Source organism: Arvicola amphibius, chromosome 18, assembly GCF_903992535.2.
Source record: "Arvicola amphibius chromosome 18, mArvAmp1.2, whole genome shotgun sequence".
Taxonomy (NCBI): Eukaryota; Metazoa; Chordata; class Mammalia; order Rodentia; family Cricetidae; genus Arvicola; species Arvicola amphibius.
Window position 1 is genome coordinate 23,621,209 of NC_052064.1, and position 16,811 is coordinate 23,638,019.

A 16,811-nucleotide genomic window follows, 5' to 3' on the forward strand; every position below is an offset into this window, starting at 1 on the left:
GGCTTTGCCGCAAGGAAACCGGCAACCTATCTACAAGTTTGGTAAGCGATTCTATGTTCTGAAGCAGCTAGTATTTGTTTGTCTCAGTTCTGATTGGTCTCCCGTTGGGTACTGTCTGTGACTTTTCCTGGTTATTGTAACGGTGAGGCCCAGTCTCAGTATTGTTAGTTTGCAGCCTGTCATGGCTGCGCTGATGTCATTAGGCCGCTTCAATACACGTACATATGTGTATCTATGTATCTCTATGTCTCAAGACTTAAAAACATTTTTCAGTTGGTATGCTGCGTTAAAGAGTCCACACGGTCACACTATCACAACACGTAAGCTGTTAAATAAAAGCATTCCAAAGTGTGAGCCTTACGAAACCTGAAATGTCTAACATGGAAATACTCAACCTAACATCTGAAGCACTGCCCGTCAGGCACGTAAGGGACTGACTAAATGTGTGGCCACTGCAGCTGTCCCATTATCAACAGAAAGAGCCTAGACTCTGCATCTGGAGAGGACATTCATGTATATATGTGTGTGTGTGTGCGCGCGCGCGCGCGCGTGTGTATGTATAATGTATACAATATTCTGTCTGTGTGTATGCCTGCAGCCCAGAAGAGGGCACCAGATCTCATTACAGATGGTTGTGAGCCACCAGGTGGTTGCTGGGAATTGAACTCAGGACCTTTGGAAGAACAGGCAGCGCTCTTAACCTCTGAGCCATCTCTCCAGCCCTGGAGAGGACATTCTTTTGGCTGAGAACTCTATGAGGTCTTTGCTCAAAAGTCCCGTATTAATAGGCGCAAGCCTTGGTCCTTTAGTTTACAGCAGTAGACAGGTAAGATAAATGCAAGCAAGGTTTCACTTGATGCTTCCACTTCTCCGCCCCCTTTCTCTACTCACTCTGCCTCCATATACTCTGAAGGCCTTTCTGTAATTCCCTGTCTACCGGGGCCGCAGTAGGCATTGACCATGAATATTAACAAATAGTCACTATAATAATGGTCATGATGGTGGTAGCTTTCACAGAGCCCCTCTGTGTTCTTAATCACTGCAAAACAAAGTGTTCTTAAATATTTAAATTCTGCTTTATCAACTGCTCTGAGCTATTTTCTGATGGATTATAATATAGGAAATGTGGAGGGAGACGTATGCTTAATCTTAGAAAGAAGCGAATCAGCTGGGCGGTGGAGGCGCACACCTTTAATCCCAGCACTCGGGAGGCAGAGGCAGGCGGATCTCTGTGAGTTCGAGGCCAGCCTGGTCTACAAGAGCGAGTTCCAGGAGAGTTAGGGTTGTTACACTGAGAAAACCTGTCTTCAAAAACCAAAAACCAAAACCAAAACAGAGTGAGTTCCAGGTCAGCCAAAGCTACATGAAGAAATCCTGTCTTGAAAAACAAACAAAAAAACCATAAAACAAAACAACCTGCCCTCCAAAAAAGGGAAGAAGTGAATCAAATGATAAGACACTCATTTTCTCAGTGCCATTAAGGGTAACTCTTTTAGTTATTATTAAGCCTCTGATCATGAACAACCAAGCCTTGAGGTAGCTTCAGGTGGGCTCAAGATATTTTGTGTACAATCACAAATACTTTCTGAGAAACTAGCATAACCAGATTATCATGACAACAGTATTTCTCCTGAAGAATCACTGCCAACTCTAAAAAAATATATTTTGTTGAAATAAATTTTAATAAAATAGTGGTTTCTCTTCTCCACACTCCTCTCAGATCTTCCCTGCCCAGTCACCTCCACACTCTTTCTTTTTCTCTTTAGAGAACAAACAGGCAAATGACAAACACTCCCAATAAACTAGAATTTTAAAAAAAAACATAAAAGACACACACCCACAGACCCCATACAAACACGAAATTGGAACCACATTATAAAGGCAAAAGACCAGTAAAACAAACAAAAATGCCCAAACAAAGCAATGTGAGACAAAAAGTCTACAAAAATGCCATTGAGTTCACTCTGTGTTGGCCATCTACTGCCGGGCATAGAGCCTATCCCCAAGTGTGGTTAATAGAGCCAGTTAGACTCCACCGTAGAAAAAATCACCTTTCCTTTGCAAGTGGATGATCAGTTGGAGACAGTTTGTTGGTTAGGGAACGTGAGTTCATGTACACTTCTGTAAAGAGAGACTACTCGCTCATTTCCCTACCCAGGATCGTGGGTTCGTGCCCCATGTTGGGCACCAATTGTAGACAGCAACTGCTAATTCGATTTCCATCACCCAGATCTGAAAATAATCACATAGAAACTATATTAATTATCACACTGTTTGGCCTATCAGTTCAGGCTTTTTATAAACTAACTTTTACATCTTAAGTTAACCCACTTATATTACAAGGCTGTCGCTTACTAGGTAATGTTCCGGCCTCTGTCTCCTTCAGCAGCTACATGGTGTCTCTTTGACTCTGCCTGCTTTCTATATCTTCACCCAGATTTGCTGCCTGGCTTTATTCTACCCTGCTATAGGCCCAAAGCAGATTCTTTCTTAACCAATAGTGACAAAAGACATTCACAGCATACAAAGGAGAACCCCACATCACACTTTCCCTCTCAGCATTGGGACCCTATCTGGCGTGAACCTGTGGAGGCTCTGTGCATGCTGCCACATTTGAATTCATATGTACATCGGTCCTGTTGTGTCTGGAGACTACTGTTTCCTTGGAGCCATCCATCCCCTCTGGCTCTTGCAGTCTTTCTGTCTCCTCTCTTGCATAGCTCCTTGGACCTTACAGGGGAGGATACCCTCAACTCTTCATGATTAATTTTTATCATTCTATTATTTTTCCTTAAAAAAATCATATACGGACATACTGAGCTTTACCATGTATGCTGGAACATACCTGTAATCAAGGACTTGTATGTTCATACAGGAGGTTTGCTAAGAGTTCAACACCAGGGTGAGCTACAGTGAGTCCTAGTGAGTGAGACATTGGTCTCAGTGACCTACCCAGTCCTTAGTTTCACTGTATGGTAAGTTTGGCATGTGTTGATGAAGAGTTCGGTGTTGATCCCTGATTCCAACCTCCTTTCCCTTCCTTCCTTCCCATTCCTCGTAGCAAGTACTCAAAGGATTAAAGGACATGGCTCTATCCAGGGTTCATTAATTTCTGTTAGCTATATTTTCCCCTTATTTGTATTATGAAGTAATTTAATATATAGTCATGATTATAACACCTGGAACAACTTTTAACATTTTCAAAACATAGATTATAAATATATTCATAATATAAATTTTGGTAAATTTTCCTCGATAACTTATATGAACTTATAGTAGTAGTCACATAAAGTTTGTTAATTCATAATCACATATACAAAACACAAATCCAAATATCAAATGTGAATTCCTGAACTAGTTGTTGCTTTGTTACTTTTTTACCAATCCTATCTTTAACAGCATTCTAACAACAAAGAATAAGAAGCTATTTTAAGTAATGGCTATTTCCAGATGCTTCATTGTTAGGAGAAAACAGGAGATCATTAATTAAATAAAAGAATTACTTCCAGAACTTTCTGAGAAGCTACCTTAAAATAGGACTAAGATAAGTTACGTTTTCATTCTAGTTAAGAATGGTTGTATGTGCCTGTAATTCTTCTGTTGGAATGTTATAAAGTGAGTTACCTGACAAAAAGGGTTTTCTATGCTAAATTTTTATCTTTACCCTTTCAATAAAACATGTCACCAAAGATTAGAAAGTTCACAAAATTAACAACTTGGTCCAGTATAGAGGGCAAAATATAAACAGTTAGTGGCCAAATCAATGGACAGAGTAACATTGGTCCTTTAAAAAGTTAAGATTTATTATCATTTTTAAAAATTTTATGTGTGTGAGTGTTTCGCTTGCATTTTTGTTTGTGTTCCACATGCATGCTTGGTGCCCTAGGAGGTCAGAAAAGGATGCTGGGTCCACTGGACACTTGTGAGCTGCAAGAACAAGAAGTATTCTTAACCACTGAGCCAATCTGCAGCCCCAGTAGGAACGTGCTTACAGCCCCAAACAGTATATAGCTACTTTAGACAGAAAAAAAATTGAGAAATTTACACTATCTGCAATACCAAGTTTCAGAGAAAATTATCCGACACAAGCCTTTCTCATCTCGTTTATTTTCATCTTAGTAAACACAATTTAAACAATAATGGGTGTGAAAGCATGTGGAATTAGACAAAAATCAAAAGCACATAGTCTTCTTCTAAGCATGACACCTAATAACTTGCTCAAATAGTAATCCATATTTTGTTGGTCAGGTTTTGTCATAACTCAGGGGTCTGACACCTTGTTTGATTTTATAACTGCTCTCATTGAAGAAGTTAGTCCACTATATGGGACCAGGAATCAAGAGAACCACTGTATCTCTCCCAAAGATTTTTTTTTTTTGAAATATCTGTTAAAGCTTGTAGACAGTGAGAAGCCTGGTCTCAAGGGAGGTTGACAGCATTCCTGGTCTAATACCTGAATTGTGAACGACTCCTTGCTATCATGCACACTCACGTGTCCCTTCAGTAATTTTATACACACACACACACAGACACATACAGGCATACACACATGCAAACTAAAAGTCTTGATGCCTAATTAATATATTTATATAATTTGATACCAAAAAGATAAAACTTAATTTTATTGTTTGAAACGTTACCTGTAAAGACCTTTAAAAAAAATCACAAATCAAATTGTCATTTTTAATTGTGGGACTTTTATGGCAGCTTCTGCGACTTCTTTGGATATGTCTACTCCAAGAGGACATCTGCGTGAAAACCAGAGGCCACATTACGTTATACTTGCTTCGCAACCTACCACAACGTCTGCACATTATCAGCTTGGAGTCTGGACAATGGTGGAAGTAACAGGGAGTTGGCATAGGTGGTGATGATGATCCTCATACACGAACCAGGGCGATGCACGACACCACCTCATTCATAAGAAACCCGAAGTGTGAGGTGTATTCACAACTTCTCCTGCTCCAAAGTGCTGCAAACTAGTAAGCTTAAAACAAACCGGAGGCTGGGGATATATAGTTCAATGGCTCAATGGCAGAGGGTCTGTTTGAACACACGCAGAACCTTGAATTTTACAAACTATCAAACAGACACCAAAAAAAGCAAATGGAAAAATAACCCTTAAAATGGACCATAAAACACAACAAAAGATGCCATAGTCTGCAGTCTTTCGCAGAGGCCAAGATGAAAAGCGCATTTTAACTCATAAGCCAAGCCTACATTGTTCATGCGGTTGCTGTTCCCGCGGTTTCCGTGACTTCTCAGAGTCCACAGTCGGTCTGTCCTTGCTCTTCCAGACTGAAAGCTCTTCCCCTTATCTATTCTTACTCAGTAAACAAAGGGAAACCTCAAATTCCCCCGTTTGGATGATACTGCTCAAGGTAAGCCCGACCCCAGCAGGATAAAGCCATCAGCTCCAGCCTCGACACTGCCACAAGGGGGCACAAGTGAGCAGCCACTATCGTCTGATAAGCAGCCCCCGAAGTGGTTCTTTCAGACACTCCCCTCAACGCTGGCCATCCACAGCCAGCATCAACAATCTGCACAACAAGCACACTCTCTGGAGCCGAGAAGTTCAAAGTAGCAGAAGAAATAACGTCCACATCTAATTATGTCAGATTAGGAAACATAATTGTCCTAAATTATTCCCTAACCTGAACGGAACTTGATAGCAAATTTAAAAAAACTGCTCTTGGAACCACGGTTTGAGAGGGCATAAGCTCACGGTGAACAGCTGCCTCCTGGCTTACTCCCATCGATTCCTGGAGGAGCACAGTTACAACGTACCTGCATGTCATTGGCATGGTTCCCTTAAGTCTGCTAATACACTAAACGCCCTTAGATAACGCTACACACCACAAAAGTACAGCTCACAGAGAGGGCTTCCTTCCTGTCATTAGAAATATGTTATGTGTATGTGTGTGCCTGAGTGCATGCATGTAGACCATCTGCATTCACGAGCCATGGAGGTCAGGGTGTTGGATCCCCTCAAACTGGAGGAAGGATAGCTGTGAGCCGCATGTGGATACTGGAAACAGACCCCAGGTCCTCTGTGAGAGCACTGACCAATCTTAACTACCAAGCCATCTCTCCAGTCCTAAAATGTGTACTTTTCTGTAAGAAATAAATAAGGCGCCAACATTATTCATGTCCTATAGAAACAGGCCATGGCTCATATATGGCTTGGAAAGAATTTTATAATTTGATTCTGTAGCAGAAATATTTCATATCACCTACTTCTCAACTGTATCAATGAAAACCAGTAATTTTCCTTAAACTACCAACCAGAATATCAACAAAAAACTTCCTATGTAAAAAAACAAAAACAAAACATACTCCAGGCTCTCTTTCTCTTTTATAAGGTAATTTGTGTAAACAGGATAAATGGTCTACATACTTTGGTTCATACCGGAAGTCTTCTACCTCATGTAAAATGCCCAGGCCGGCACGTAATCTTTCAATCCCATTCCTGAAAAACAGTAATAAAACAAAGGCAAAAATGACACCGAATCAAAAATCAACAGCCTCACGTCGAAGGAAAGGCAATTTAGTATGGTAAGACGTGAATGGTTAAATACATGATTACAAATAAATCACATCTTGTGGCTTACCACGCAATCATAATGCCATTATCAGTGCACAGTCTTGGAGGAGGGCACAGCAAAGTGCATTGTGTTGCCTTTGCGACAATTTCCAGCGCTCTTCGGATATACAGGTTACTTGCAACACCTCCAGACACAACCTGAAAGAATAGGGAAGACGAGTATCAAATGCTATCACATACGGATAGGAAGCAAGCTGTTACTACACCTGGGGGGGGGGGGGAGAACCAGCTTTATCTAACAAGAAACTATTTGGGGCTAAGTAATGAGTATTTGCATAATAAAAATCTGGAGATACTAATCACAGTTTTTAGCCAGCACGTATTCACTGCTAGCATTTTAAATATTTTCTTAGTATCGGAAAGTGTCTCGGCCACATTTGCAAACACAATACATCAATATTTTAGACTGCATTTGTACTTTTGGTTTTTGTCACGGAGCTACCCAGCTCTCACAAAACCATCATCTCTAATATCCATTTTTAATATCCCATCTTGCGAACTGCCAAATTCAGACATTTCCATTTTCAAAGATTTAAGACCTATTAAATAGGAAGATTATCAAGTCGTACAAGCACATGTAAAGGGATTTCACTACAAGACGGAGGATAGCAGTCTTGTCTTCTAAAAATACGAACCGCAAGGGCTACTCTGGTTTCTTTATGGCAATTCCTCTTCAAATTCAAAGAGAAAACGTAGCCTGGGATTTTGTTTTTCTACACAGGCTCTAGCTATGCTCCATAAAGCTGTTACATCTACCTTTTTTTCTGTATTGTTCTACACTGTCCAGCAGGAGACACAAGGCCCTAAAATCCAAAGCGACACGCTGGGAAGTGAACCGCTGCTAGGGGGTGAGCGGGCGAAGCTTACTAATACTGCGTTCGCCGGCGGTAACAGCTCTCTCTGCTTGCAAAACAGAATAGCACGATGCGTCCTCGTGGCAAGGTGGCATGCGGTCACGTGCTGCACCGCAGCGGCAATGTCTGCGGCGGAAGACAGGATTTGCCCCTTCTCAATGCCTTCTTCCTTCTCCTTCCGTTCGATTAGTTTATCGATAACATGCTGAAGTCCCGTAAAAGAAAAATTGCAGTTCTTAGCAGTCTGCATGGGAGGATTGAGGGTAAAATGGAATCTATTTCCTTCTTTGGCCAAACGTTCTATAGCCTTCCCACCACTCATCGTAGAATATTCTGGATGATTGATTAAAGAAAGTCTTCTTGCCACCTATTAAAAAACAAACGATAATATATTTTGATCATAAATTAATTAAAGAAAGATTACCCACTATGACCAAGTTAGCTTTAATCCGGGGATAAATGGATGGTTCAAAATATGCGAGTCACGGGCGGTGGTGGCGCACGCCTTTAATCCCAGCACTCGGGAGGCAGAGGCAGGCGGATCTCTGTGAGTTCGAGACCAGCCTGGTCTACAAGAGCTAGTTCCAGGACAGGCTCCAAAGCCACAGAGAAACCCTGTCTCGAAAAACCAAAAAAAAAAAAAAAAAAAAAAAAAAACAAAAACAAAAACAAAAACAAAATATGCGAGTCAATACCTGTAATAAATGACATTAAAAAGTATATTCTTAAATGAGTTATAGACTACACATTTTGAAATCATAAGACATAAAGATAATGAATTCAAAGATTACTTAAAATCCTGAATGAATACAAAGACTATGGCTAATTTCAGGCAAAGCATCTCTCAAACAACCTGACCAGCAGCATCTAAGCATTGTCTTCCTAGTTTTTCTCTTTACCCTGGGGTTGGAAAATTGATGAGGATGGTTATTTTTTTTTTTCAAGACAGGGTTTCCCTGTAGTTTCTAGAGCCTGTCCTGGAACTAGCTCTTGTAGACCAGGCTGGCCTCGAACTCACAGAGATCTGCCTGCCTCTGCCTCCCGAGTGCTGGGATTAAAGGCGTGCGCCACCACTGCCTGGCCTGAGGATGGTTATTTAACAATTAACTTTGACAGTAAGATTCTAGCCTATTCTTTCCCTGTCATTTCGGCTGTTCTGTGGACAGCAGTAGGCTCCATACTTCTAAGGGAACTCCACTGTGATGTTAGTAATTATGCAGTGGATTCCGAATTCCATGTTAGTCTTTGCTTTTCCCTCACAGGGTATCACTATATAGCTAGCCCCCAGTTGTCCTGGAACTCACTCTGTAGACCAAGCAGACCTTGAACTCGCAGTGATCCACCAGCCTCTGCCTCCAAGTGCTGGAATTAAAAGTTTGTACCACAATGCTCTGCTCCTAATATCTGTATATCATGACCTTTTGGCAGCATGCCACAATGCTCTAGCTTCCCAAACACTTTCACAAGAATATTTGACTAAATATATAACAATAACTACAAAGGACTTGAGTTTTTACATATGGATATAAAATTACCATTTTATTAAATGGCTAAAAAATGACAAAATTGAGAGGGGACACAGTGGTGATTCACACCTGTAATAGAGGGGCACAGTGGTGATTCACACCTGTAATCCCGGCACATGCAAGGCTAAAGCAGGAGGATCACCATGAGTTTTGACTCCAGTATGGGTTACAGAGAGGAATCCTATCTAAAAGAAGAAAAAAAAAAAGTTATCACAACTCCTCATTTTTTTTTGTTTTTGTTCTCTACGTACCCTTGGCTGTCCTGGAGCTCATCAAGTCGATCAGGCTGGCCTGATCATAAAGATCCAACTACTTCTGCCTCCCAAGAGCTAGGATCAAAATTATGCACCACCATTCCAAGCCACAACTCTTGATCTTTGAGAGAAGACCTTGCCGCGTGGTCTAGGATCGCCTCAAACTCATTAAATGGCCAAAGTTGGCACGGAGTCTGTGGTTTACCGGCTACCCATCCAGCCTTTTGCCGTGGTTTTTAAAAGCCCTTTTCAGTAAGGGGCATTGCTCAGAACTACCTAGATGACTAGTCTGTATATGGCTATTTAACTGGAAGAGCCAACGAAGTGACTTCTGAGACAGTACCTTGTCGAGCATGTCACCTGGCGCTATGTCCAAAGACTGTCCAAGAAGCAGGAAGTCTGAAACACCGCGGACTAAGGCCAGCAGGCAGTGACCTCCAGAAATCAAAAGAACTAGAAAAGGAAATTCTACGTTGTTGATCAGTCTGATGGTAAGTGCATGAGCCTCCATATGGTGAATAGGAATGAAGGGCTTTTTAAACTGGTTTACTAGCTGTAGGCTGAACGATAAGCCTACGCCCAAGCTTAGAGCCAGTCCCGGTTTGACGGTGGTTGCGATCGCTGAGAGGTCACGTGCCGAGACTCTGCTGGCAGAAAGGGCTTCTTCTACTACTCGCTCAATATTTTCTCTGTGAAGCTGTTGAGCTACTGGAGGAACAATTCCACCTGTTCTGAAGGAAAAAAAGAAGGAAGACGGTCTTTAAAAAACTAGGAGAGAAGAAAAATAAGTTATGCCTGAAGGCATTCTTGCAAATGAACCATTGGGTTAGTATGTATACTAACACTGTGCAAATGAACCGCTGGATTAGTATTACGCTAACACTGTGTGCAAATGAACCGCTGGATTAGTATTATGTTAACACTGTGAGCTTTGTAACAGGACTAGGAAGAGTTCAACATTGTTGCTGACTTCTTATCCTGTGTTCAAGACTGCTATGGTTTATTTCTGATGAAGTGAGGTCACCAGAACCACCTCATAAAGCATTCCAAAGAGGTCATGAGCAAAGGAAGGCCAGTCTAGAACTGTATTTAGCTCTAATTAATCTCCAAGGAGAGAATCTTAGAAATCAAAGCAAGTTATTTGTCTAAAGTAACTTATATTAAAATGCATTAAAGACCATGAGGGGCCCAGGCATCAAAGAGGACTCATATTTTCTAGGAACGGCTGGGAGGAACAGGTATGAGCAGTAAGAAATATGAAGACAGATTTACGAAGGTTTATTTTGAAACACACTGCACTGGAGGTCGGACGAGGACAGGGGATAGCTTGCAATCCTAAAATAAAGTCTGGGAATCTAGTGCTTGGGGTTAGCAGTGGAGATCTCCAGCTGATGAGGGACAATGGATGATCACTCCAAACACGGAGGGAAGAGTTAACAGGGAGGGGTGGGAACGCAGCTCCAGGGGAAAACACCTGTCTAAAACACCCAGGGCCTCACATTCGGTCTGCAGGATGAAAAAGGACAGGCAAAATGGGGCTAGCAAAACATATAGTAACTTCTAACTGGCTTACAGGCAGGGAAGCAGTTCCCCAAGTCTGTAAAATCCACCTCTGTCTCAAAACATCATTTAAAAATACTTGACATAGCAAGACCATGTGGGATGGTTTCTATACATAGAAATAAAAATCTTCAAATTTTCAATGACTATTTAATTATATTATCTATATATAATTTATATAAATATATGTTTTACACATATATATTTTTTCAGGGAGCGAGGATGTACATAAATCAATAAGTTCATTTTGCAACAAAACTTTAAGAGCTTATTTAAATAGACTTATTTGATATTTCTATTCTCTATTAGCAGCAAGAGTACTCAAGGCTCATTTGTAAAATGTCTTTAACATTTAATTATTTACTTTACATTTTTTAGATGACATGTTTACTTATTTATGGGGGGGCGGGTGCATGTGGAGGTCAGATCAGCAGGGTCACCCCAATGTTCCTTCAACATTCATTTTGACCTTGACACATTCATTTTGACCTTGACGTCTCCACATCGATGCTTCTCGACTTTTCTAGCTGGGCCTTCCGACTCTTGGAGACCGCGGCAGATTGTGATGCCAGAAGACCCTAGAAAGCAATCTGTCGTTGACTGTTATTTTCCAACGGAAACTATTTCCTGGACTGGGATTTGAGAGAGTTTGAATTCCAGTCCCTTTCCTCCCGCTCACGTTTTCCTTGTTTTATATCCGTTTCATACCTTCCTTGGCATTTTATTTTCTAGAAATTACGCTAAACGATAAAAAATAAACAATGAGAAAAACTATGGGCTTATTCTCAACTAACTAATGACAGCATTTTCTAGACATTTTAACTTGTATGGAGAATGCAGATGACCAATGAAGAAGGAAATCACTGAAATCTGGAGTCTAGGCGAGGGACAACAGAGTTAATAACTAAGTTAGTGAGAACGGAGAGAAGTATGCCAAGCCGTATTTGAGGGTTATGTTTAGCACCCCTGAACGCTGACGTGGCTGTGAGCCGGTGAGGCCGCGAAGGTCTGGAAGAAGGGGATGCTTGTAAGCAGTGATTTTTATCACCACGCCCCCCCCATTATCCTGCAGACCTGTTCACTGTTTCCATAGTAACGTGAGTGTTGTTATGGCTAGATTTTACTGAGCCGTTTATACTCGCAAAAAAAAAAAAAAAAAAAAAAAAAAAAAAAAAAAAAAACGGCAGCAGATGCTCTAAAGGAATTCGTATTGAAGACAGCGCCATCATGATCACCCAGATTTTACAGACAAGGTGAAGCGGGAAATATGCACAGTCTCAACGCACAGTGCTAAACTATATGTGAAACTACACTTACGAGGCAGGCAGGCACAGCAGACAGTTTGGTACCTTGGGATCCCCACCTGGTTTGGATGATGCCCACATCCTTCCTTGCAATGTGCACTTGGCAGCCTAGTTACTGTGCCCACTAGGTATACGCACCCCTCTCCAAACAATGCGCTTAGCAACCTCTCCATCCCCAACCTGCATGGGGCTATCTGTACTCCCGTTTCTGAACACTGGTAGACATTCCTCTGGCCCTGCAGCAATCAAATTTAGACAGGTTTTATTCAAATGTATCCCCAACATCCCAGAATAAGAAGAACAGAAAGGCTGACCCGGCCTGACTAGTTTGGATGCATGTGCAAAACTGTATCCTCTATTAACCTTTTAGAGAGAATCTTCTATTTATTGTCTTGTGCCTATGAATAACTGGGCACGCACGTGATCAAAACAGCAGCCTATGGAAGCCGACATACACAACGGAAAAAAAAAAAAATGAGTATATGATCTAATCTGTCAAACGAAATGAAGAAGCACCCGAATTCTGTCTCTGAGTAACCAATCCCTCCTTTGAACACCAGGAAAGTACTCCTGAGTAAGAATCGGGGCCTCTTAATCACGTGGCCTGCTGCCGATCTGGACAGTAGTTACATTTAAAATCATTTACAACTGGCACTGTCATTTTGATTCTTGTGTGAATCTGTGTGATCCCCTTTCAATTCTTGGAAAAAGACACCAAGAACCTGGAAATACCCACCCCGGAACCCAGCACTGGTGGCAAATCCATTTGATATGGTGGGTGATTCCGGCAAAAATCGTATATCGTCTTCATATTAGGACTCACGGTGTCCCGGGTACTGTCTGACAATGGTAGGTTTTCAATTCCTGCTAAGTTGAGCTGGGTGGATGATATCGCAGAAGACACTTGCCTAGCATCCCACTCAAGTGCCTGTGCTCTGGCGAAACAGAATGTTCTTGTCTTTTGTTGGTAACATTCTTTCTCTCTCTACTGAGGACCTCTGAGGGGCCAAGACATTGCGCTAGCAGGGGCACTGGGAGTAGCCCAGAGGTCAACCCAGACAGAGACTTCATTACTAGAGCCTGGGGTTGATGGGAAGAAAGATCATGAACAGGCAAACGAATGTATAAATTGTTAAAAAAAAAAATTAGAAAAACTTCAGGACACAGTTGTAGGGCCCGGGTCTACCCCTGGTCCTGGGGTTACTTGAGGACAGTTTCTGGTCAGCCAGCTAAAACATTGTTTGTGTTTGTGCTCCATCGCCCTGCCTGGTGATTAGCTGTAGGGCATTGTTTACTCCATCTAGGGTGTGGCAATTTCCCACCTGCCTGGGGGGGAATTTCTTGTGCCGCAGCTACGTGTTTAAGGATTTCCCCAAAGTTGAATAAACGGCTTTTAGCTGATCTCCTTAATGACCCAGGTCTCTTTCAATCTCCAGGCCCTTGCCGGGCTCTGTACCGGGTTCCGAAAGTGTAACACAGAATCAGGTGTAACACATAGTGATATACAATGAACCTAATTTAGAAGACAAGATCAGAGTACGCTTTCCAGAGAGAGTAATATTCAAAAGTTCACTGCATTTAAAAAAAATAAAAGAAATCAAGATGTCCACAACATAGTAATTACTGATATTAACTTTGTGTTGCCATGCACTGGTAGCTTTTTGTAGGTCTGTGTGCACCACACGACAAAAGGACCTTCTTGGTCATTTACCATCGTGAGGCTTTATTTTCTACATAAATTTTTCCCAGTTCACTAAGGAAGCTGCTATGTTTGTTTACTGATATGAAAAAGAAATCAGAGAGGATAAAACATTTGCCTAAAATTAGTGAGACAATACTAAATAGTATCAGACAGACTTCATTCTTCAAACGCTGGAAACTCATAACCTACAGATGTATTTCAACATGTTTTGAATTCGCCAATAATTTAAAAAGATCTAGAGATTACATTTAAAATGTGGATTTTCACTTTCTTTTGAAAATTCTGATACTTAAGTCTTACATTCTTGAGTGACAATTGGCTGGAGCTGGGTATACTTTGCATTTTATATCCAGTCCTGTGGTCCTCTGCAAACAGCTGGGCTTATAAGCCTAAGCTTTAATACAAAAACCTTCTAAGTACTGATTTGAATTACATGTGTAAATGTGAGTAAGTTTTTTTTTCCCCCAACCATCAGGTCATGATTTCTTGGGACTGGTGTTGAAACCACGAAACATACATGCAGGAAGAAAGGGACACCGAGAGAAAAATCATTCAGAGTAAGTGCTGGGGATGAGCTTTGCTTTTTTCCGGCAGCAGGACTGGATTGGTGAAACCCACTGTGGACTGTACAGGGCCTTAGAAGTCACGACAAGGTATGAGACATTGCCACAGCAGGGTTTTTGTTTGTTTGTTTAGAGACAACGAAGCCGCACTGGCTAGCCTGGAACTCACATCCACCTTCCCCTGCCACGGAAACGTTGGTATTAAAGACCTGAATCGCAAGGCATGGCTATATCTAGTGGCACTCAGCGGTTTTTTTACACAACCGAGTAGGAATTCAACTATCAAAATTTGACTTTTAGACATGATAAATACAAAAGGATGGTTTCATTTTTTTCTTTTTCAAAAAAAACAAAATAAAAATACCGGAAAACCAGGAACGACCAAAATGGTCGCTACTTACTTCAAATGCACTTCGGTCTGGGAATGGATGGCTTCTCCCCACACGCGTCCCGTGTCGTCCACCACGGCAGCGGCTGTGTCGTCACAGCTGGTTTCGATCCCCAGGACCAGCTTAGGAGGAGAAAGAACTCCAGGACAAACACGAAGACTTCTCAAAAACCCATAAACGTTCCTCTTTGGTGGTTTGGCAAAAACTCCTGCTGTCTTCCTGACTATTAGCATACTTACTACTCTACAGATAACTCCTGGAAAAGAATCACAGAAATATGACTGGGAATTATCATTTGCAATTAATTCATCTACTTAAACAAAATAATGAGTACTCGTTTTTTAAGTATGCAGTCTTACAAAATTATAAGAGCGTTAGGAAAAGCTGTCAAAATCTTACAAAGGTCCCATAAATCACTGAATATAAAATTAGGTCTTACAAAAGTGAGAAACATACAAAATCATCAATATTCCAAGTTGAACATCCCCTAGAGTTAAAATCTAAACCACTCTCCCCACCTGACTTGCTAGTGGAAATATAAGGAACACTAGAACTATCATATAAAATTGCTTTGGCTATATATATATATGGATGCAAATAAAACATGAATTCACGTTTAGTCTTGAGTCTCATCCTGAGATATGGCATGTATATGACACATCCCACTTTTTTTAAAAAAAATTATTAAAACTTGAACACTTTTTGGTTCAGGCATTTTAGGTAAGCGATGCTCAACTTGAACTTTATACAACAGCTAATGCTAATGTACAGTGGTTGTGTGGATAGTCCTTTTAAAACTAAGTTAAAAATTTAAAAATTAATGGCAAATAGAACAGATACCCCCCCACACGCACCCCATGTCCTGAGCCTCCTCTCCAAAACAGTGTACAGCACATGGTTCCACTTATTAAAATACACGCCCACTCAAAATTTAATTTTGTAGTTTGGAAACAGGTCCTCCCATAAAGCTCATTCTAAAAGAAATGCATCCCGGCCAAAACAACTGCAGACACTTTTTTATCCAATGTTTGGAATCACATCTCCATTTTTTTATAACAGGTTTGTCCCCTTGTCCCCCACTCCCAAGCTTTTAAATCCTTCTCCCCACCCGCCACCCCCGAGATAGCAATCCACCACTAAATATAAACACTCCTTAGCATTTCCACACTGCAAAACATGTGTGGGTCGAGCAAGACTGAGGTTAGAAACAAAATGGGAACACCTCAACTGGGAAAGCGGACCTGCAGGGACCGGCATGCAGCGAACTACCCGCAGATCCGAGTCGGGAGCCCACGACTCCCACGGCCTCCGCAGACGAATTGGATTTCCTCAGTTTGGGTCCCTGTCGGCGGGGAGCTGGAGAGGAGCTCCGCCTAGACCTACTTTTAAAAGTCTGAGAGGCCAGGTTAGGGCAGCACCATCCGCCTGTCGGAAACTGCGGCCTGGGCTCCGGCCCCGGGAAGTGACGCCACGGGGCGGCGCCGCGGCTCTCGGGGCGGCTGTGCTTCCTGGGGCTCCATCGCTCATTAGTAAAGAAATGCTTCAGGACCTCCTGAGACTCCCAGCTTGCCCTCTGGCGTCCCCCCAAGGTGTGCGAGCACCAAGACTTCCACAGGCTCACGCAGACGTGAAGAGGAGTCCGAATTTAGTTCTGATTGCACTGCGCTACATTTTAAGAAAGGGCCCTGCCTTCGGTTAGTGTTGCTGCCACCGCGAGAGAAAGGATCGGGTACATCCTCATCCTATCTCAGGGAAAATGTCACCAGACTTACAGGTAGTGACCTGAGAAACCTTTCGTTTTCATAGGGAAAGAGTATTTTCACCAGAAATCAGAACACCAGCGAAAATAGCACCGGGTTCCCAGAGAATGGTAGCGTTTCTGGCTGTTTGGTCTACACCTTCGCTCCCACTTTCCATTCCATGAGAAACACCTAGGACTGGTTCGTTCTGTTACCGCGAAGTCAGTCAAATAAATTGTAAACATTAAAAAAAATACTACGCTGTGTTATAAAAATCCCAGACTATTATGTGCTCAACCTTCTGTGTAGCATGTAC

At 41.9% G+C, this 16,811-nt stretch overlaps 1 protein-coding gene across 2 annotated transcripts; it reads right to left on the bottom strand.

The window, feature by feature from the left end:
• Positions 1-1,477: 1,477 nt before the first annotated feature.
• Positions 1,478-16,198, bottom strand: Osgepl1 (O-sialoglycoprotein endopeptidase like 1). 2 transcript variants are annotated; one of them, XM_038315534.1, is made up of 9 exons: positions 15,998-16,198; positions 14,769-15,012; positions 9,582-9,969; positions 9,086-9,169; positions 7,472-7,825; positions 6,612-6,742; positions 6,398-6,469; positions 4,641-4,748; positions 1,478-2,232 (listed from the first exon to the last, which is right to left on the bottom strand). In XM_038315534.1, the coding sequence occupies exons 1-8, from the start codon at positions 16,011-16,013 to the stop codon at positions 4,670-4,672; spliced, it is 1,368 nt and encodes a 455-aa protein (XP_038171462.1). In that variant the 5' UTR covers positions 16,014-16,198; the 3' UTR covers positions 1,478-2,232; positions 4,641-4,669. The 2 variants fall into 2 exon arrangements, with proteins under 2 accessions (XP_038171462.1, XP_038171463.1); XM_038315535.1 differs by lacking the exon at positions 9,086-9,169.
• Between the last annotated feature and the right edge of the window lie 613 nt (positions 16,199-16,811).